Below are 22,912 nucleotides of genomic sequence, written 5' to 3' on the forward strand. Positions count from 1 at the left end.
TATTGAAGTCTAATTTACACCCCCTATAGGTCACCTCTGAATTTAACATGATGTGTATTTTAGGACTTCTGCTCCCTTTTGTAAGGTTTCAAATACAAACTCCTTTGATTTTAGTCAAACTGAACTGGTGTCTGACTGTTATCTGGGGCAGCTCCTGGCAGGTGCACTCGGCGGGAACTGAACTCTGGCCTCAGAAGAGGAATCTAAAGGTAATTTTGTTTGTGTAGCAGGTCACAGGCACAGAGAAGGCAGTGAGCTCTCTTTGAGCAGTGCCACAACAAATTGTGAGCACGTGGGCCGCTGTTGGGGTGCAGATGGTGATGTTATCCCAGGCTTGCGTTAAGCAGGAAGCCCACAATTCCCTGCTGGCATTAATGCTGCTTTGCTTGACAATGATCAGCAGCAGGAGGTGCATGTGTCTCCTTTTCTGATGAGTCCACATCCTTCTCTTGCGCTGCTCCCTACTAACCAGGAGCTATCCCCTACATTTGAGTAAGCCCAGTGGGGTCAAACTTGGAAGAGACAGAAATATGTAGAGGCACCAGTGCCAACTTGCAGCATCTTACAGTGTTATAACATGAGCTATTTTACTAACCCACCAAGGCCCTCCCTCTGTGGGCAGGAGAGGAGTGGGGAAGAGCTTTAATCATGGTCGTTGGGGAGGGAAAGAAAACAAACTCGAGCTGGAACCCCACTTCTCTTTTTCTTCAGGGAGATACCCTTCCCCCTCCTCCCAGGGATCATTTCCCCTCACCCAAGAGAGGCCAAGGCAGATGAGCCTTGGGTGTATGAGAGAGTAATGGTCAGAAGGGTGTGGAAGGGGGCTGAGAAGATGGAGAGGGATGAGTGGCAGAGGTGCCGGAACAGGAGGGGTCAGGGGCCATGGCCCTCCCACTTTTAACTGGCCGTGAGGGTGAGTGATGTGGGGAAGGGATGGAGAAGAGTGAGCGAGGTGGGCAGGGTCTTGGGGGGAAGAGGTGGCACGAGAGTGGGGGAAGGGGCAGGTGTGAGGGCAAGTCTTGGGGGGGGGGAAGGAATGGTGCAGGGCAAGGTTTTGGAGGAAGGGACAGTGCTAGGGTGGGGCCTCGGGGAGAAGGGGCAGTGGGAGGGAGCGAGTATCGGGGGAATGGGTGGTGAGGGGGCAGAGTCTCAGGGGGCAGCAAAGCATGGGGGGTGTAGCCCCAGTTTGGACGCCTGTGCCCCCCACACACACACTTTTAGAGTGCTTCCAACACTGCTGATGAGTGGGGGGCAGAGGGGCTGCCTATTATTTTCCTCAGCAACTGGAGGCTAGCAGGAGAGAAATGGAGTGGGCAACGAGTGTGTGAAAAACTACGTGCATATGGTGGCTACATTTACACTGCACGTCTCTTGTGGCTGCATGTAGGGTGTGTGTTGCTACATGCCACAGTGAAAAGCAGGCTGCGTCCACACTCGGTGTATAGCTACCTGTGTCAGTGAAAGGCTCAGGCAGGGGGAGGCAGTGGAGAAAGGCTTGGCAGCACGGAGCTGCTGGAGCCTTTCCCTCTGTCCCCTGCCTGGCGGAGCCTTTCCCTGGGAGGCACCATTTGGGCAAGTAGAGCGCTGTGTAGGGTACATTCTCGAGCACATAGCCACAGGGTTCAGGTGTGTCTTCACTCACCTAAGCAGTGTCTCAGTGTCTACACTGCTATTTATACCCTTACTGAGGGATAGGTAGTGTACATACTCTACATGCTGCTGAAAAGAATGTACAGTATAGACATATCCAGTGTGTGTGTGTGTGCGCGTGTGTGCATAGGCGCCGACTTCCCCTCTGCCCCGTGAGTGCTCAACACCCCCCCCCCCACAGCCCTGCCCCTGCACCGCTCTCGCCCTGCCCCAATTCCACCCCCTTCCCCAAAGTCCTCGCCCCGCCCCACCTTTTCCCACCCCAGCCCTGCCCCCTCCCTGCCCCCATTCCACCCCCTTCCCCCAAATCCCCGCCCCTGCCATGCCTCTTCTCCACCTCCTCCCCTGAGCGCGCCACATCCCCGCTCCTCCCCCACCCTCCTGGAAAGTCCTAAGCGCTGCCAAACAGCTGTTAGGTGGCATGGGGGTGGGAAGTGCTGGGAGGAAGGGGGAGGAGCGGGGATACGGCACGCTCGGGAGGGGGGGAGGAGGGAAGGCGGGAGGAGCTTGGCTGCCTGTGGGTGCAGAGCACCCGCTAATTTTTCCCCGTGGGTGCTCCAGCCCTGCAGCACCCACAGAGTCGGCGCCTGTGTGTGTGTGTGTGTGTGTGTGTGTGTGTGTGTGTGTGTGTGTGCGTGTGCGCGCGCGTGCGTGCGTACATATGGGAGGGTGTCCCCATATACAGAGAGGGCTGATTGACCTAAAGAAGCCATGGATTCCATTTCAGTTTTCTTCAAACGGAGGAATGGATTTCTAATGATAAAGTTTCAGAAATACAGGTTTATGCGCTACATTGATATGGGTTTTATTTTCTGTAAGAGCCAGGGAGACAAAATTATCCCTGCTGTGACTCTATTGAAGTCAGTGAAGACACACCAGGAATGAAATTGGAATTCAAATTAGTCTCAGAAAGCTTTTTGAGAGTACAGCAGCACCTGGATTCACATGGAGATTGCCTGGGGTTGTTTGAACATGCTGGGGGAATAACATGAAAGTCAGGTACTTTTGATCCATCTTGCTCTTGCAATTGCAGAAGCACAGTGCTGGTGTTCCACTGTGTTATTGTTACTAATCTCACAGATAAAATATGATGGGATTGTACAATATGGCACTGCATACAGAGCTCTTGTCGGGCTGATACAGAAGCCTTAATGCATTGGCCTTTAGAATTGCAGGCTTTAGCAGGGATTGTGTTGAGTATTGGTTTTAACAATTACACTCTCTGTAACTTTGTATTGTGATGTCAAGCTGCTGAGTTTTAGAGCCTGGTTTATAAAGCGATTAAAACAGGGGCTGGTGACTCAGGAGGCCTGGTTCTATTCCTGATTTTGTAACTGATTCATTTTGTGATTTGAGGGCAAATTGTTTAGCCTCTCTATACCTCAGTTTCCCATTCAGTAAACTGGGGATAATAGTTACCTACCTGTGTGACTTCATTCATCAATGTCTGTTAAGTGCCTACAGCTCTTCAGATGAAGGGTGCTAAAAAGATGGGTGCTGCACATCCATGGTCAGAGTTGTTCCATGCCTTCAACTTTGCTTGGAGTTTCATGTACACATGAACTCTGGGCCAATCCATGCAAACACTCTCTTCCCTTTGGTCCCTCATCTCAGAGCCTTCCTTACACATGGAATCTGAGGGGACAGCATACAACACTTCTCTCTCTGACATACAGCTCTGATGTCTTTGAATGCAGATGATCTTTCCTTCCCTGGGAAATTTAGCAGGCTCCGGGTAGTTTCTCCTTCCATTTCCGGTGTCCCTAAGGCTGGGATTGGGGGGTTGGAGTAGGGAGTGTTGCCCACCTCTTATGCTGTTGTAGAAGTTGCTACCACTGGCTAACAGAAATAGCCCAAAAATCATTTCCAGCTGATGGTTGTTTGATAGTCTATGGAAACACATTCTTGGTTAAACACCAGTTCCCAGCGAATGCAAGTCCACATCAAGTGACCTACCAACACAATTGGCAGACCTTGGAACTGTTTTGGCCAGGGGCGGCTCTAACTTTTTTGCCACCCCAGGCAAAAAAGAAGAGCGCCGCCCCACCGTAACATCCCCCCCCCCCCGCCCCCCCCCCCAACCCCGCGCCGCCCAACCCCCACAGCGCCACGCCGCTGAAACCCCCCCCAGCACCGCACCGCCGAAACACCCCCCGTGCTGCCCAGCCGAAACAAACTAACAAAAAAACCCAACAACACCGCGAGCGCCCCCCGCTACCCTAACATTGGCCGCCCCTTCTAAGGTGCCGCCCCAAGCACGTGCTTGGTTGGCTGGTGCCTGGAGCCGGCCCCGCTTTTGGCAGTTCTGAGCCAAGTATTGAATGGGACTAGAGGAGTGGTTCTCAACCTATTTATCAGTGTGGGCCACATATGCAGCTCTCTATGTGTTAGTGGGCCACATCCACACAATATATATATACTATTTGTATGGCCTTCCCCGCGGATGTCAGATGGGCTGCAGCTGTGTGCTGATTGGGCCACAAATGGCCTGCAGGTTGAGAACCACTGGACTAGAGAGACAAATTCTCGTACTCCAAAAGGTGGGGACTGAGGTACATTGATTGGGCACCACGTGCATGTACTGATACCCTAGTTGTGCCATGAGAGGGGATTGAACTGAGGACTTCTAGCTCCAAAGCACAGTTTGCTACCCCTGAGCTAAAAGACTAAGTCTGCTAGCTGGGAGCAGTACCAAGCAGCTATCTTCAGTTGATCAGCTGTACATGAGGGGACACATTGCACTTTGCCAGTGTCACACATAGGTCATGATGAACTAGATTTTCTAAAAAGCAAATACATCTACTGATGTCATTGCTGACTCACTTCTTTTGAGGGGTTGTGGGTTTTGAAAAGGGGGTTGAATGAGAAGAGAGTGGTGCTCATACCTGCTCTGTTCTGTCAATAGAGCTGTTGCAAGAGCTGTCAAAAGGCCCCCATTAAATCATCATTTAAAAAGGGGATAATTCCTTGGCCACAGATGTTTTCACTCAAAAAATCATAAATATATACCTGAAGACTGTTGCGTACAGAGTGGTGGTGTCCTTGCGGGGAGGGTAAGAGGAGGCTGAATGAATGAAAGCAAAGCAGCAGAAAGTTTCACTTTCTGGAGAGTGAGCACATACTCATTAAGAAACTGGCCTGCCCAGCTTGTTGTTTATGGTTAGTTTTGACCAACAGCCAAGTGGGAAACGCACCTGTGATGGAGTGTCAGTGACTAGAGGCCTCTCTCCGCCTGGCAGAGTCTGTCAGTCAGAATTTGGGCAAGCCATCAAGTCAGATATTAGGAAGACAAGCGTTTAGACAGCTGCTGTGATTCTAGCCCGGGATGAAGGTGAGAGTGGTTGCACGTAATGGAAGAGAAACATGTTAAATATTTTTTCCGTGGTATCACTTTGTCTGGAAATCTGGTTAAACAAGCTAGCCTATCCTTTTTTGAACTTAAACTATAATTGGTTTTTATCAATCAGATAATTTTCAGCAGTGAAAAATGGAGAGCCCGATTCTGAGCTGAAACCAGTATTATGCTGATGTATCTCCATTGACTTCAGTGGATTTTCAATGGTTATCCATCTGTATGTCCATATGGATCCTGACCCTGCACCGGGATCCTACTCCAGAGGGACTCTGTGCGGGCATATGGGCAGAACTAAGGGTATAGTTTGGACCCTGTCTCAGATGGGGATTTTCCAACCCCTAGCTGAAATAGGCAACATGCCAAAGGAAAATTAAATGCTGCAGCAGTTTTAACATATTTTTTATTTTGAAGCAGCTGCTACACACAAAATACATGCATAGGACTAAATAGTGTTCATGTCCTTGATTTGGATATAAGAATAACCCAGACCCTAACAATAATTTAGGTGAAAAATTATAAACGCTTTCTAATTCAAGACTGATCCTGTTCCACTGAAACAAACCAATGGGAGTTTTTCGACCAAACTCAGCAGTACATGGTGTTTTTGCACAATCAGATCAAAGCTTTCCCAAAGTGCTTCACAGTATAGAGTGACCAGATAGAAAGTGTGAAAAATCAGGACGGGGGTGGGGGGTAATAGGTGCCTATATAAGAAAAAGCCCCAAATATCAGGACTGTCCCTATAAAATCGGGACATTTGGTCACCTGTGTATTTATAACATTGTTGGGTTGACCAGCACATGCTATACCCATCTACACAGGCAAGTCTAAACTGTATTATAAAACATGAGTAGTCCCACTGAAATCAGTGGGATCAATCATGGAACAAGGTACTATTAAGCAAGAATAACGGGGTCAGAATGTAGCCTATAATGATATTTAGCATTACTATCTTATTATGTATGGTTATAAGGTACCTGTAGTATTATGCAATTTGCTCCAATTGCTGCCTGTTCACTTGAAATGGATTTAAAGAATATTACTAATAAAAAAATATGTAATCTAACTTTTATTTCCAGGAATAGAAAATAACTGGTATTCTTTTAAATAGAAGTATTTACAATAAAGTGTTGTAATAAACAGCAACAGTCCCACCTTAAAATGTAAATGTTGATGCACATCTGTTAGTGCTTAATAAGGGCCTATCCTGCTGATTTCAAGGAGCTTTGAATCAGGCCGCTAGTGCAGCAATACAGGATATGGTCTTAAGGCCTGATCCAACTGTCACTGAAGACAAGTCAATGGGAACTCTTTATTCAGGAGTCATTTTAGTGATGCTTTTGCATACTTATCCCAGATGTGCCACAATCCTGGAATTAGGGACACTATGACAGTCTGCAATATTAAAAATCCAAATTCTACCATCTGTTACACCTATGCAAGAGAGGCTGTATTCAAAGTAACCTATGGCAGAATATGTTTGTTTATATTTTGTTGTATTGTGACTAAGCTAGAGACAGGAGAATTCAGAAAAATGTATAGAACCACCAAGCCTTTGGTACTTTGAAATCTAAAGTCTACAAGAAGCACTTCACCCTTTTTAATACGACACTGGTTTTTGTTTCTTTTGATCAAAGATAAAAATATTGGTCCTTCTCCCAAATAGAATAAAATCTTCTGCTGAGGTTCAAATACTACAACCTAAGAAATTCTAAAAGGTTCTTAACTATGGATTCTTTCTGAGGTTGAATTGCCCGTCTCTAAACTCAGCTGAAACAATGTTTTGGTGGGAACTCTGAAAAATATATAGTAAATTAACTCTATCTACAGATGCAATGTAATAAATGTTCAAATCTCTTAAGTAAATAAAAACCTTCTGCAGCTCTTGCTGGTGAAAGTGAACAGCTTGTAAAAATAGCCTTGTTAAGAAAAGTGATTGGAAGCAAGATCAGTGAAATGTGGTTTTTATTTTCGATCTTGTGCCCAGAGTGTCTTTACAGCCAAAATGTGGGATATAATCTGGCATCGGTTGAGTCCAACAGTACCTGGATTCCGTCCCTGGATAACTATATTCCAGAAGTGTTTTTCTAGCTTAACTGACAAATCCAGACCTGTGACTGAGACAATGTGGAGTAAGTAAAACACCTGCTGACCTGCTTGTTGGGTAGCTACTGAAAACATTTTCGGAATCACATTGCTTCAGGGAACCTCTTTGTGCATTGCAGTACTGAGGCTAAGGGACTGATCCAATCCCCATTAATGTCAGTGGGAATTGTATCAGGCCCTAAACTGGTAGGATGAAAAACAGCAGAGAGAGGAAAATCTGGATGATGTATTTTGATTGGGTGAAAAAGAGTGCCCAGGCTGCCAGGATTTGAAACCAATGGGAATTTTACCATCAGCTTCAATGGGTTCAGGGCTTGTCCATTTGCAGAGTATTTCCATACTGCAAAATCCATACTATAGTTCTAAAGTACTAGGATAAATATATTCTTCTGTGATAACAAAACAATATGGGCTAGAGTGTGCTGTTGGGGACAGCCTAGTGCTGCCATCCTACCACAGGAGGATCACTGAGAGCTCTCCTGGAGTACAGGGGAATATGCAGCTGTTATATCCTTTCATGAGGTCCTGCTCCGACGGGTCAATGTGGAGGATGGGAGAAACACAAAGTCAATGGGACTACACACAAGCTTAAACTTCAGCATGTGCTAAGTTGCTTTGCTGATATGTTCTCCCCACCCCCCAAATAAACTCCTATTCAAAATTGCTCCATTTGAAAGTAAAAAAGCTATTTTTCCAACTGTCAGCAACTTAAACTCAACCTTGAATCTGAAAATCAAGCCACTGCAGCCTTTGTTGGTTGCATGGGATCAGATTGACCGGCTGTAAGCAACTGGGATGCTTCTTTATTTCCCATGAAGCGGGCTTTTGTTAGTACATTTGTGTCAAGTTTAGTACTTGTGGCATGCACAGAGCTGGATGTAGCAAAACCGTGGTTTTATTTATTATTCAGTACACATGGCATGCAGAGTACAAATAGCTTGTCTCAAATGCTGAGATTTACAATATTTTTGTGTACCAAATAGTCTTGGAAAGAATCTAAAAAAGAAACCCAATTTAAGGAGATCATGCTGGGTGGAGGCAGTTTAATGTTCTTTTTTTCTACACTTCTCAATATGTAGGATATTTTTCTCACATTTCCAAACCTGCTGCAAAGTAGAATGCTCAATATTATTTGCATGGCAGTACCCAGAATGCACTTCCAGCTCAATCTATTTCCTAGAGGTGCTGTTTTTTTAAAACTGCAGGGTTTTGGCTGTGCTTGTATGTTCAACTACTTTTCCATACATGGTGACGTGGGCTAGCCATGCTGAGTACGAACCTGCCTGAACCCCATGAGTATGTACTCAACATGACTGATCTGTGCTGCCCATGCTGTCTGGACTACACTACTAGTATTCGCATGCTGACACCGTGGGAGCTAGCTGCCTACATAAGCTGGGAATCACAGTTGCTGCGCCAAGTGTAGCTGTAGCTAGAGTGGGGGGCAGTTCCTGCACCAAAGAGTTTATAGTCTAAATAGGCAAGACAGATTCATAGATTTTAAGGTCAGAAGGGACCATCATGATCATCTAGTCTGATTTCCTGCACAATGCAGGCTACAGAACCTCACTCACCCTCCCCACTCCTGTAACAGACCCCTAATCTCTGGCTGAGTTACTGAAGTCCTCAAATCATTGTTTAAAGACTTCAAGTTACAGAGAATCCACCATTTACACTAGTTTAAACCTGCAAGTGCCCAGTGCCACAGAGGAAGATGAACCACTTCCCAAGGTCTCTGCCAGACTGACCTAGGGAAAATTTCCTTCCTGACCCCAAATATGGCATACAGACACCAGGTGCGGGTAGGGGAGTGACTTGCACAAGATCTCTCTGCAGGATGGGGCTAAGTCAGGAATGGAAACCAGGTCCCCTGGTTCCAAGACAAGAGCACTATCCACTAAACCACATTGCCTCTTTAAGTGTTTTTTTACACCAGTGGAAATTCCTAGTATAGACAAGACCCACTGGGGCAAATCACTTTTTATACCAATGCAATATGTACGTAGTCTAGTGGTTTGCACCAGTGCAGCTACCTTGGTGTAACTATACACATGCAGGAAAACCCAGTGCAGACAAGTCCTTAAGTCGATGACTCTCTATGGAACCCAGAGCTTACAATTTAAATGGAGATGCTAATAGAAGTGCTCTAGAACTATACCAGAATACCTTCCTGCCTAACATTCTTAATTATTTATATTAACACTTTTTATGGGGAGACCGTTTCTAATTTGCCTGTAAAGCTAAGGTTAAATAAAGATGAAGGAAATTCATACATGTTTTATTAAATAATGGTCATTAAGAATTAGCAAACTGATTCTGAATAGGAGTCATGTGGCGAAAACCCTGTGCAATGCTTCGAAAATGGCACAGTAAGTAAAAGCCTAGATTTAAATGACAAAAACAAAGATATTCGTGGTAATTTAGACATAGGATCTCATTCTCCATTGCCCAAAGACAACACTACTCTGGTGGTGAAAAAGGGATGTAAAGGAAATAGATATATCCACCCGGGAATTCTAGTATACACTGACTCTAGGCCGCGCCCCTCCCCCCCAACCCATCACAGCCCTCAACGTGGGGCATGCCAAGGGTTCAGCCAAAGGAAAGTGGCATGGCAGCAACCCTGTTGTATTCCGACTCCTCATGGCTGCTGAAACAACCATTAAGAGACAAGGGCAGTTCGACATAAATTAAAGCAGCCGTAGCTTGTGGCAGGCTGCTATAGTTTATGTCAAGCCCCCAGGCAGCCCCAAAATATGTGGGAGGTGCATTACATAGCTCAATCCGAATGAAGAATCAAGTGCTTTAGATTTAAACAATCAAATGATGAATATCATCCCAGTAAGAATTACAGGCTTTCCAAACTCTTCTGTGCAATGTGAGTTATATGCAGCCCCTATTTTAGGAACAGCTTTTAGCTGAATTATGTAACAGATTTCAATCTGGAATTAAAATGTCCTGATTTTGACTGATTTAAGACACACTCTTAAATGTAATTTTTGTGTGTTGTGATGCTATGATGAAATTCCAGTCCTTGTGAAGAGTATGGAATTGCATTAAATGGTATTTTATGTGAATAAAGAGACAGACACAGTCCCTGATCCAGTGAATAAGTGCTAGAATGTAACCTCTCAGCTATCTGCTTCAGCTAGGGGTGCAATTAATCTACAACACTTCTGTCAGATTCGTTTTCCTAGGAATTTAATTTGGAAATTTTATATTAATCCCTCTCTTCTAACATTGGCCGGTGCCAGATGCTTCGGCGGGAATGAATGACTCAGGGCAATTTACCAAGTGATCCATTCCATGTTATCCAGATCCAGCTTCTGGCAGTCAGAAGTTTAGGGACACCCAGAGCATGGTGTTGCATCCCTGACCCTCTTGGCTAATAGCCACTGAGGGACCTATCTTCTACGAACTTATCCAATTCTTTATTGAGCCCACTTATACCTTTGGCCCTCACAACACCCCCTGGTAATGAGTTCCACAGGTTGACTGTGCGTTGTGTGAATAAATAATTCTTTATGTTTGTTTTAAATCTGCTGCCTATTCATTTCATTGGATGTGTGAAGGAGTAAATAACGGTTTCTAATTCATTTTCTCCACACCATTCATGATATTACAGATCTCTGTCTTGTCCCCCCTTAGTTGTCTCTTTTCTAAGCTGAACAGGCCCAGTCTTTTGAATCTCGCCTCATATGGAAACTGTTCCATGACCCTAATCATTTTTGTTGCCCTTCTCTGTACTTTTTCCAATTGTAATATAGCTTTTTTTGAGATGGGGCGATCAGAACTGTATGTAGTCTTCAAGTTGTGGAGCATAGCATGGGTTTATATAATGGCATTATGATATTTTCTGTCTTGTTATCTATTCCTTTCCTAATGGTTCCTAGCATTCTGTTAGCTTTTTTTGACTGATGCTGCACATTGAGCAGATGTTTTCAGAGAACTATCCACACTCACTTCAAGATCTCTTTCTTGAGTGATAACAGCTAATTTAGATCCTGTCATTTTGTATGTATAATTGGGATTACATTTTCCAATGCGCATTACTTTGCATTATCAATATTGAATTTCATCTGCTATTTTGTTGCACAGTCACCCAGTTTTGTTAGATTCCTTTGTAACTCTTTGCAGTCAGCTTTGGACGTAACTATCTTCAGTAATTTTGTGTTGTCTGCAAACTTTGCTGCCTCACTGTTTTCCCCCTTTTCCAGATCATTTACGAATGTGCTGAATGGCACTGGTCCCAGTATAGATCCTTGATTTACCCTCCTATTTACCTCTCTCCCATGTGAAAACTGACCATTTATTCCTACCCTTTGTTTCCTATCTTTTAACCAGTTACTGATCCATGAGAGGACCTTCCCTCTTATTCCATGACTGCCTACTTTGCTTAAGAGCTTTTGATGAGGGACCTTTCAAAGGCTTTCTGAATGTCCAAGTGTACACTATCCACTGGATCTCCCTTGTCCACATGTTTGTTGACACCCTGAAAGAATTCTAATAGATTGGTGAGTCATGATTTCCCTTTACAAAAGCCGTGTTGACTCTTCCCCAAAATATTCATATATTCTTTACTATAGTTTGAAGTTAGGATCAACTCTGGAGCCTCTTTAAAAAATCGGCATTACATTAGCTATTCTTCAGACATCTGGTGCAGAGGCTGATTAAAGTGATAGGTTACATATCACAGTTAGTAGTTCTGCAAGTTCATATTTGAGTTCCTTTAGAACACTTGGGTGCATAGCATCTGACCCTGGTGGCTTATTACTGTTTATCAATTTGTTCCAACAACTCTTCTATTGACACCTCAATCTGGGACAGTTTTTCAGATTTGTCACCTAAAAAGAATGGCTCAGGTATGGGAATCTCTCTTTGTAGTGAAGAAAAGAATTCCTTTTGCTCATCTGCAATGGCCTTGTCTTTCTTGAGTGCCCCTTTAGCACCTCGGTCATCCAGTGGCCATTCTGATTGTTTGGCAGGCTTCCTGCTTCTGATGTATTTTAAAAAAAAAAATTGCTGTTGGTTTTTGGGTCTTTTGCTAGTTGCTCTTCAAATTCTTTTTTGGCCTGCCTAATTATACTTGACTTGCCAGAATTTATGTATCTTTCTATTTTCCTCAGTGGGATTTGACTTCCAATTTTTAAATTATATGCAGTGTAGTTGTAGCTGTGTCAGTCCCAAGATATTAGAGAGATAAGGTGGGTGAGATAACAGACGTTGGCCCAATACAAGATATTACCTTATCCACCTTGTCTCTCTAATTTTTAAATGATTTCTTTTTGTCTAATTGCCACTTTTACTCTGTTGTTTAGCCATAGTGGCATTTTTGTCCTCTTTTTTGTGTGTGTGTGTTTATTTATTTATTTATTGTAGTCTATAATGTGTATGTAGTTTGAGTCTCTATTATGGTGGTTTTTAAAAAGTTTCCATGGAGCTTCTAGGCATTTCACTCTTGGGACTGTTCCTTTTAATTTCCGTTTAACTAGCCTCCTCATTTTTGTGTGGTCCCCTTTTTTGAAGTCAAATATTACTGTGGTGGGTTCAGAGGCGTAGCGAGCGCCCTCCGTACCCTCCGACCGGAGGGGGGCCCGCAAGGAAGGGGGCCCCTAAAAGTGGCAAAATAAATACCGCATTCCAGTTTCTGCATTGTAAGGGGCCCCGCCCGGACATATGTTCGGAGGGGGCCACTGTTCGGAGGGGGCCACGTTCTTTGTTGCTACGGCCCTGGGTGGGTTTCTTTGGTAATTTCCCCTCTACAAGGATGTTAAATTTAATTACATTATGATTGCTATTACTGAGCCATTCAACAGTATTCATTTCTTGGACCAGGTCCTGTGTGCCACTTAGGACTAAATCAAAAATTGCCTCTCCCCTTCTGTGTTCCAGGACTAGCTGCTCCAAGAAGTTGACATGAATGGTGTCTAGAAATTTTATCTCTGAATCTCATCCTGAGGTGACATATTTCCAGTCAGTATGGGGATAGTAGAAATCCGCCATTGTTACTGGGTTTTCTGTTTTCGTAGCATCTCTAATTTCTGTGAGCATTTCACAGTCACTGTCACCATCCTGGTCAGGTTATCAGTAGTAATATATTCCTATTGCTATACTCTTACTATTCAAGCATGAAATCTCTATCCATAGAGATTCGATGGCACTGTTTGAGACATTTAAGATTTTTTTACTATATTTGACTCTATGCCTTCTTTTATATACAGTGCCACTCTGCCACTAGTGTGACCTACTCTGTAATTCCTATATATTTTGTGCCATGATATTACCAGGCCCCACTGATTATCATTGTTCCACCATGTTTCTGTGGTGCCTATTATATCTGGATTAAATACCAGGCACTCAAGTTCACCCATTTTAGTATTTAGATTTCTTGCATTTGTGTATAAGCACTTATAAAATTTGTCAATATTTAGTTGTGTGCCTTCGTGTGATGTAATTGAATTGGCCCCTTTTTCATTTGACTTTTTCTCTTCAGCTCCTACCCTTACTCCTGAAGAATTAATACAATTATGGAAGAGTTAGCCAGATTATTCTATTGTGCCCCACCCATCGGCCAGCAATAAAAGTATCAGCTAACTTCTGGTTGCAGAATCTTTATTACTAGTGATGATATATGAGTCAGAAATAACACAACTTGATTTTCAATTCCAAGGCTGAGTTGGTTAATCTGAGAACATGTGATATGGAAGCCATTGAAGGAATGCATGCAGATTCCCTGACGGGACTGTAAACTTTGAGAAGTTTAGTGGCACAAAATGTTTCCTGCCTGAATGCCAGTGGCAAAGGGAACTAGTAAGATGCAGATTCAAGAAGTTTCCCTGGAAGAGAAGAAATGTCATTTGAAGTAACCTGGGTGGTACCTTTCCTTGGAATGAAAGCAAAGTCTCAGGGCTCAGCTACACGGGGAAAAAGCTTGCAGTAGCTAGTGCGCACTAGGTACTCTGAACTAGCTACTCCACACAAACTCCCCATGTGATTGCGTTTACTGCACCCTAAGAGTGCCTTTGTGCATTAAGGGAGTGCATTAAGCTAACCATCCAAGGGCACTCAGTGCACAATAAGGGTATTAGTACGGAGTAGCTAGTGCATTTACATTCACCACCCTAGTTTACTGTGCACTAAACTTTTCATGTAGAAAGCCCTGAGTGTTTGGTGAGTGGATTTAAGGGTTAAGGCTGAGCTCCTCAAAGGCATTATGTGCCTAACCCCTACTGAAATCAATGGGAGTTAGGTGCCTAAGCACCTTTGGGGATTTGGGCCTAGGTGCTTTGACAAAAGATGTGGTTGTCCCTCTAATGGGTGGCTGAAGGTTGTCCAGTTCTCTAAGAGAGCAACTGAGTGTATGAGAACCCAGGTAATGCTTTTAGATAGGGCTATGTTTACTAAGTCCAACTAATTTTAATTTGGTATTTATTTAGATGTTAGTTCTCTTAGTAATTTCTTTGTATGTATATTCTTTCAAACCTGGTTGAATTCTCCTGTCCTGGGTTAGTATATTGCTGTTCAATTTTATTAATATTTATTTACATAATCTGTCTCCTTGTCTATGGCAAATGCAGTGCTTGAACTAACACTAAAATACAAAAGGTAAGGAATAGAATCTAACGTGAGTACATCTGCACATGGTGCTCACTGTTACAGAAGAATCCGGGGAGACACTTTCAGCCACAATTAATTTAAACTCTAAAAATTTGGCAGCTGTAGAAATCTAGGGATAGATTCTGGCCCCTACTCCAGCTCCTATATGCCACTCGACATTGGCCTGCAGGGCTAATAAAGAGACTACAATGGGTCAGAGGAGAATTCCCCAACCAAAGGAGGAGTGTAGGGCTGATGTAAGTGGCATTGTGCTGCCCTCCCTGGCCCTGGGGATGGGGGTGGATTGGGGCCCGAGGGGACAAGCCTGTAGAGCTCAGTGCTATGGGGATTCTGGACTTCAAACAATCTAACCCTGGGAGCACCCGGGGATGGCTGGCTGTCCTGCTTTATGTCTGGAGAAAGCAAGTAAAGAACATCCAAAATCATCACTGGCTCCTTCAAAGAAGGCATTCCATAAGCCATCCAAGGCAATGCAATAGTCCTGCCAGTTCTGACAAAACCTACCCTTGACGTCAATGACCTTGCGAAGTACTCACTGCTGCCCCCATTTCCAGCCGCTCCTTCCTGAGCAAAGTGAGCTCAGATGGGAGAACAGCTCCTGACCTTGCAGAGACCAGGCCTCCATACTTATTCTGCATGTTTCCTCTGCAAGCGACGATACCTCTGACATACACACAGCACGTAGCAGGAATGGGTGGAACAGCTATCTGCAGGCTCTAATCATTCCTTGCAGAATGTCATGATGCTTCTCCTCCAGATGGAGTCCTGTTGGTCTCAGCATCGTCATCCTTTCTCTTCAGCATATATATTTGAAAGCACTCAGAGAGACTGTGAGATGAACTACTGCATCAACAGTATATTGAAGGCCTTCAGGTGCATGTTACTTTCTGCACCAATGCAGCCTCTGCCATCACCTACCCGCCACAGCGCCTAGCGTGGGACCCCTGGACTCTTGCCAATAGTGCTTTGGTATTTTAAAGGACTGTGGGAGGTCAAGTTCTCAGATCCAAGTCTCATCCAAAAGACAGAAACTCCAGCTATACAGTGTCCCAGCATTTAGTATTGTCTAGTATAGTATTCTGGCTGAAAACAGCTATGTGACAAGTCACTAGATTTTGTTTCCTCGGAATTGGGCAACACTGAGAACAGGAGTAATGGCCACCAGTGAAATGATATATGCAGGTAATAGGTTATGATTGGTTGCACTTCAGCTGAGTGAAAATTATTCATCTTAGGTGGAAAATTGATCAGGTTTTTTTTCCCCTGCCCCTTTCACTTCATAACCACTTTAGAATGTTACTTGGAAATGTTAAAGGAAAAACTCTTAATTCTATAATTATTGTATTGCTGCCTGCAGTGACTCAAGAGCATGAGTACCAACCTCAGGGCTGATGGTTAGGAACCAGAGTACAAACTCCAAATTGATGTGAGTTGTATACTTAGATTGCACCAACCAACTATCAAGTGGAAACTCCTCAGGCACTATACCTTCCTTAACATGGAGTCACAGACAGTCCCCTTAGATACTCTGATCTATCCCGCCATCCAGGTGAGCCTACCTTTGTGATCGATGGTCCCTTACACCAAGTATCACAGCAATATTCAGGTTACTCCCAGTCCCAAAGGACCAGTCACTTACTCCAGGTCAGTTGCACCTTAGATCTCACACCAAAGACCATGCTTGTGGCCAATCCTATAATAAGCTATATAAAGATTTATTAAAAAGGAAAAGGAGAGTTATGTACAAGTTTAAAGCTGCTAAATATAGATACACAAATGAGTTACAATCTTAAGTTTCAAAAGCTTCTATAAACAGCAAACTCTATATGTCCTTTAGGGCTAACCCAGGCTAAGCAGCTGGGGATCTCTTGCTTATGCCTCCCTCAGAGACCAAGAGGCATAGAGATACCTAGTTCCTTTTGTGTGGGGTTTTTATCCCCTTCCTGCCATGTGCTCTGAGCTGAAAGCTCAGCTGATGGGAGGAGTCTACTAGAATGACTCATCTTCACGGAGGAGAGCAGAACAACAAAAGTCTTTTGTCCTCCGATAGATGGTATGTAGGAAAATTCCAGTTACGATGACCCACAATATCAATGGACCTTTCCTTCTGCGAAGGGCTTAGCACCTTCTGTTGAAGATCTGCCCTTCACACTAATTAATATTGCTCTTCTGTCTGGTGGTTTACGCAGTCACAGAGGCTCACTGTACAACCGCTCAAACATTACCTTACAATATGGGCTACAGATGTCATAAGTGAGATTAACGCACCTACATTTTTCAAGCCATTTGAACTAGCAGTGTTTGCCCGTTAGTAATGGCTGAGTGTTTCTTTTGAACAGACCTCCCTTGCTTGGAACAGAAGAAACGAATTAATAACAGAGCATGCTGTCTCCTTGCCCCTCCTCCACCGCCGTTATTTCCACCACCGTATTTCAAACAGGGCTGGGATTCTGTAAGTATTGCCTGGGAGCATTTCTCTTGCCTCTCCTATTTTTTTTTTTTTAAATAGTCGTGTATCCTTTCTTAGCACTTTCTGGTTGTTGTATTCCAGCAATCCCATCTCGCCATACAGTGCAGCAACAGGAAACACTGTATTGTTTTCGTTTTGAATGGATGCTAATTCAGTCTCCCATTGCTTGTGGGACAGCGCCTGGCTTTAAGTAATCTGATATTGACTCAACACCCCCATCTTTGTTTGTTTTGGACAAATAGGTCAGCCGACAGAAGCTATTGCATTTCCATCAGCTTTTCCTCAGCACCACAGTCCCATCCACTCTGTGTATGCGCTGTGTATGGAATCCCTGCTTTGAGTCAGATCTGTATAGCTATGATCATTACTCAGTGATATGAATTGGCTCTTTGCCTATCTTATCATAGCAGTGTTGTCTGCTCACTTAGATGTGTCACCAGCCTACACTGGCTCCCACACATTTTCTCCCCAGGAGGGAGAATTTTCCCATTGGTCTCTTGTTAATTTCTCTTTGTTAATGCCCCACAACTATTGTGAGTTATTTTTCTTTGTGATCCAAGGCAAATACTCTGATGATTTCCAATACTGCATAAGTTATCATATTATACTGATATTTTAGAATCATAGAAATGTAGGGCTTCAAGAGGTCATCTAGTCCATCCTCTTACATTGAAACAGGATTAAGTATACCTTGGACATTTTGTCAAGAATGTATAGAGGGTGTGATGTAAACCCTATGAAGTCAATGCTAAAATGCCCATTGACTTCAATGGGTTTTGGATTAGGTTTATAGCACTACTCCCACCAAATTGAAGAAGCCAGAACTCTCTAATATTCTGAAGTTCTGGCTAGTGTTTAGAATTTTATTTTTTGTTTAGTCTCTTAGTCAGCTACAGTACTTCAAAGCTACTGTTTAAATCCAACTGTCTAATTAAAAGTAGACATTTTTCCTGAAAGCGTACCTTATAGTTATCTTCTTATTAAAAATGTATATAAAACAAACTAATCCCTGTGTCTCTAGGATCCTCGTGAACTGAGCCCCAATATTCTCTGCTGATGGGTTTTCAGCAGCAGCACGTTGCTTTAGTTCTAAACTCTTGCTTGAGGAATGGATCTTCACTTTTGCGAGTGAAGACAGGTTTTGTTAATCCCAGTTACTCCATATCATTATTCTTATGCATTTCAGTATTAGTATTCTTATGCCACCAGGCATAAGCAAGCCGGTTTGCTAACGCAAGCCAGTTACTGATGGCCAAGTACTGTGGTTGAGGGAACCAGCTCTAGTACTGTGTTTAAGATTTTTTGACTGATACTCTAGGTTTCCCCTCTCTGTCTTAACAATAAGATACTGTGCTGGGCCCTGGTGCATGCTCTAACCCCTCATTACAGTCTATGCTCATGTAGGGCTTTATCTAACACCTGCTGAAGTCAATGGGAGCTTTTCCCCTGACTTTCAAAGGAATTGGATCTGGCCTGTAATGAATGAATATCCATCCAGTTAAATATCACTAGAGTGAAGTTTACTCGGCCCAGAGCACAGATTAATGTAGTTTGTATTATTAGAGCAAAGAGGCTATTTCTGGGCTGTGCTGTTACTCATAAATTGTGCCTGTAGGGAGCAGAGTCAAGTTTAAGAATAGATTTGGGTCCCACGCTAGCTGAGAGGGCATGCTATGGTGCTGGCACACTGCTATGACAGTGCTGTTAGAACAGGGAGGATGAAACGTGGGATGGGACAATATGCTGAAGTGATGATAATTAAGTATCCATTAAGAGAAATGCATGATAAACCACAAGCCTGCACTGGATCCTTGTAAGTGGGTGGAATTAAATGCCCTACAGATCTGTACTGTTGCTGATTGATTGTTCACGCCTCCCTGTATGATGTGTATGTATATATATGTATATTTCTTTTTGTTTAGAAGCTGCTTACCCTTGATATGAAAAATTTATGTCAAGAGCTTCAGATAACACAAGCTTCACGTGAACCAGAATTCGATTGCCCTTCAGGACCTCCTGGCCCCCAGGTTAGTACTGTATCTTACACAACACCGTTCCGTGCTCTGATCTGTTCTAAGCTCCTTACAAAACTGCTGCAGTTTTTGAAAATGGTATTTAATTTTTCACAATATTTTAAACTAAGGTTTAACTTTTTTTAAAGTTGGCCTAAATAATACATTTGTCTATTTCCTCTCTGCCTAATGCCCTCCAGGCAAAGACTTGAGTTTGCACTTCATTTTCATCTGCTTTAAACCAGCCTAAAGTCTTGAATCATTTAACCTCCATGGAAATTTCAGGAACCATCACTTCAAACCTTCAACTGGTCTCTACTGGTTTTCTTTTAATATCGTTCTCTGTTGTTTTCTACTGGAGGATCAAGAGCCCTAGAAATGAGTATTCTAGCAGAATATCCAGTTCTCTGTTTAGAAACCTACTTGCCAACTGGAAACAGTAGGAACCAGCTGAAAATTTTCTGCAGGAATTTCCACTAGGGAATCCATCCTTCTAGGCATGGAGGATTCGATAAGACTCTTGCCAGAGCACTACAGTGCGGATCCAGTATTGACTGGTGAGTGGCACAAAGCTCCCCCTTAATGCTGAGTGCAACAGTAGGCTGTTGAAGACCAGAAAATGAAAGGCTGGGTCCAAGAGTTAAACAGTGTTTTGCACATATCAGCACAGAAGACCATAAAGCCTTGGAGCCCTCACAAAATGACGTGTTTTGCAAAAGTGGATTCTACACAGACACCAATGAATGCCATATTATGAGGAAAAGTCCTCAACACTGATTAAAACCTATGCAGTTTTATCTTAGTGAAATACCTGTGCCATAAATTAAATGCATACAGTCTATACATTAAAGGCAATATGGTGCAGAGGCTAGGGCACTGGCCTGGGACTCGGGAGACCTGGTTTCTATTTCCAACTCTGCTACTGATCTGCTCTGTGACCTTGGGCAAGTCACTTCATCTATCTGTACCACTGTTTCCCCTCCCATTCTTTGTCAAATTAGCTGGTAAAGAAGAGGATCAGGAATTTTATGACACAACGTTTTGGTCCTTTTGAAATGAAATTATTTTAAAATGTTCCTCCCAGGGAAATTTTCAATTTTTCATTGCAATTCAGAATCACATTTTGTTCTGGAAATGTGGGAGTTTGTCATGGGAGAGAAATTCCAGTTTCCACTCAGCTCTAATTGTAAGCTCTTTGGGTCAGGGACTGTCTCTTACTATGAAAAGTACAGTGGCTAGCACAATGGGGCCTTGATCTAGGCTGGGGGCCTCTAAACACTGCTGCAATACAAATAATACCAAAAATATGTACTATGCTACAGTAGAATCTCACTAATACATTTTTATGACTGGGAGAGCTTTTGAGAATGACTGTATAAGTGCACAAACACAATTTTAAAAAGCAACACTAAGGGGCTTTGTTCAAACGGAGTTTAGTTTTTAATTATTTACACAATAATACTTCATAATAGACTAGTAACTATTCTGTAGTGTATTTTGTAAAAGTAATAAGATCTTATTTTAGGAGATCTCATTATAGCGCCTGTTATTATATCTTTGCTGAAACGTGGGGTGAGGCAGACATATTTTGCATATGGTGTGTGTAGATTAGTGACGTGCAAATGATCATGGTTCTCTTGTACTATATTGAGCAGTTTCTTATGTATATTATTATACAGTCCCACAATGTACTCGGCGATGTTCCAAAGGGTTTATGAAGCTGCGATATGTGTGAAAGATGACAATAGTTATTTAAGTCTAAAAACAGAACTCCTGAAAAACTGAATACATCAATTCTTCCTTAACTAGGAGAGCAATAATGCTGAATGTGATGGTCTACAAAGACCATTGACACAAATAGTATTAATAAAGTAGCTAAAGAATTTATGAAATTCATTTTCTTAGAGCACGAAAACAATTGGCTGTCAGGTTGTACTACAATCATGGAGTAGCATGTCCTTGGGAATTTTTAATTATAAACTGTGGGAATGTGTTTTATAAAGGATTCATGGTTCCAAAGCTTAGAGTAGAAAATCCTCTGGAGAGTATCATTTCAGCTCTTGGCACATGGGATGGAAATACTGGTACTAAAATACATAAATAAATAATCTAAGATAGTAGCTCCAAACACCTTTTTTTTTTTGAAACTCAAATGTCCCTGATGTGAGACAAACTGAATATTCTCTACAGAATCTGAGATGAATTTTACGTTTTCATTTTACCTATATATTTACCTATATACAGATAGCAGGCCAAATTCTACTCTGAGTTACATCACTGTAAACCTAAAATAACTCCACTGACTTCCAAGTAGCTATAGTTGAGTGTAACTGAGGGTAGAATCTGGCCCTATTCATACAGTGTGATGATTAGTTTACATTGTGTTTTGGATGGTATAATTGCTATGAGACAAACAGGCAGTATTCAAAATTGAACCAAGTAATGTGTGTGGTGGGGGCAAAGTCCCTCACTATAAAGGCTCAGAGGATGTACTTCCCTGGGCAATTTTAAAAAATATCTCAGATCTGGTGCATTCTAAAACCAAAACAGTTGTTTTTCATAATCTTTCTGAGCTGAGGCTCAAAGTCTCCCCTGGTTTAATGGTAGAGATGCCTTCACCTGAAGTGGCGAAATCCCTCCACCTCTTTCAGTTAAAACACTAAACCCACTTGTGGTGTTTTAGGGAATGGAGTTTCAAAAGTGCCTTCTTCGTAGCCTTCCTGAATAATGACTTCCGGATTGTGTCATCATTGCCCATGACCTGTTGACCAAAGCCACAGTAACGATTTCAATTGTCACTTCAGGGAAATTAGAAATGAAATAGTCTGATACAGTTTTATGGCCTGATACTTGAATCGGTCAGGCCAACACTCCCAGTGAGGTGTAGAGTCCCCTCCATTGCTCAACTCATTGAAATGAGTCCCCTCAGGTCCCAATGAGCTAAAATACAGCTTTAGACTGAGTTAGACATCAGACAGCTTGAGAGAAATTTATACCAGAGATACTGAGACCTATAACTTAGTTTGGGATTTAATTAAACAGTTAGAATTTTTTTGAGAGACTCAAGATCTTTTGCAGAGTATTTTGGACCTCCTTGTTTAAAAATGCTACAACAACAGCAGTTATGAAAATTATATTTCAGAGCACGGCATTTCATTTTCACAACTGGAATTGTGTGAAAAAATTCACCCTATAAATGTAACCAGCAAATATTTGTCCTTTTTGTTTATGAGGAGGTAAATATAATTTGTTTTGCAACTATTTTTCAAAAAAACGAAAGGTGGATTTTGCCGTTAGAAACCTTTTTTGTTTGGGGGGGAAAACAAAACAATAAAAAAATCATATCAGTTCACTAAAATGAGAAGTTCTTAAAATCACAGCAAAATTTCCATGATCAGGGGTTTTCAACCTGGAGGTTTTGATCCCTATAGTTTGCAACCATCCATCCCTTCTCTTATTGTTAAATGGAAGGAAGGTCCTGGCTAGATGGGAAGGAAGTTGCAGAGGTGAGGAGATCTTAGGTAAAGAAAAGGGAGCTGCAGCACTGAAAAGGCTGAGAAGTCCTGTCCAAGATAAGGAGTCATAAAGTTTAAGGCCAGAAGACACCACCAGATCACCCTGTCTGACTTCATGTATATCACAGGCCACCAATACCACCCAGCACCCACTCACTAAAGCCAACAACCAAAATTAGATCCAAGT

At 42.8% G+C, this 22,912-nt stretch overlaps 1 protein-coding gene across 5 annotated transcripts in view; it reads left to right on the plus strand.

Annotated features, from left to right (window-relative positions):
* The window catches only part of COLQ (collagen like tail subunit of asymmetric acetylcholinesterase), a 65,999-nt gene that overhangs the window by 10,404 nt on the left and 32,683 nt on the right, over window positions 1-22,912 (plus strand). For 4 of the 5 annotated variants that reach the window (XM_026649387.2, XM_026649388.2, XM_026649390.2 and 1 more), the window contains exons 2-3: window positions 17,068-17,180; window positions 19,121-19,225. In XM_026649387.2, coding sequence (XP_026505172.1) covers window positions 17,068-17,180; window positions 19,121-19,225 — 218 coding nt within the window. Of the gene's footprint in view, window positions 1-41; window positions 210-17,067; window positions 17,181-19,120; window positions 19,226-22,912 lie in introns of those variants that run through there. The other variant, XM_026649392.1, reaches the window with a different exon arrangement.

The sequence above is a fragment of the Terrapene carolina genome, unplaced genomic scaffold (genome assembly GCF_002925995.2).
Source record: "Terrapene carolina triunguis isolate 2854851 unplaced genomic scaffold, T_m_triunguis-2.0 Scaffold84, whole genome shotgun sequence".
NCBI lineage: Eukaryota > Metazoa > Chordata > Testudines > Emydidae > Terrapene > Terrapene triunguis.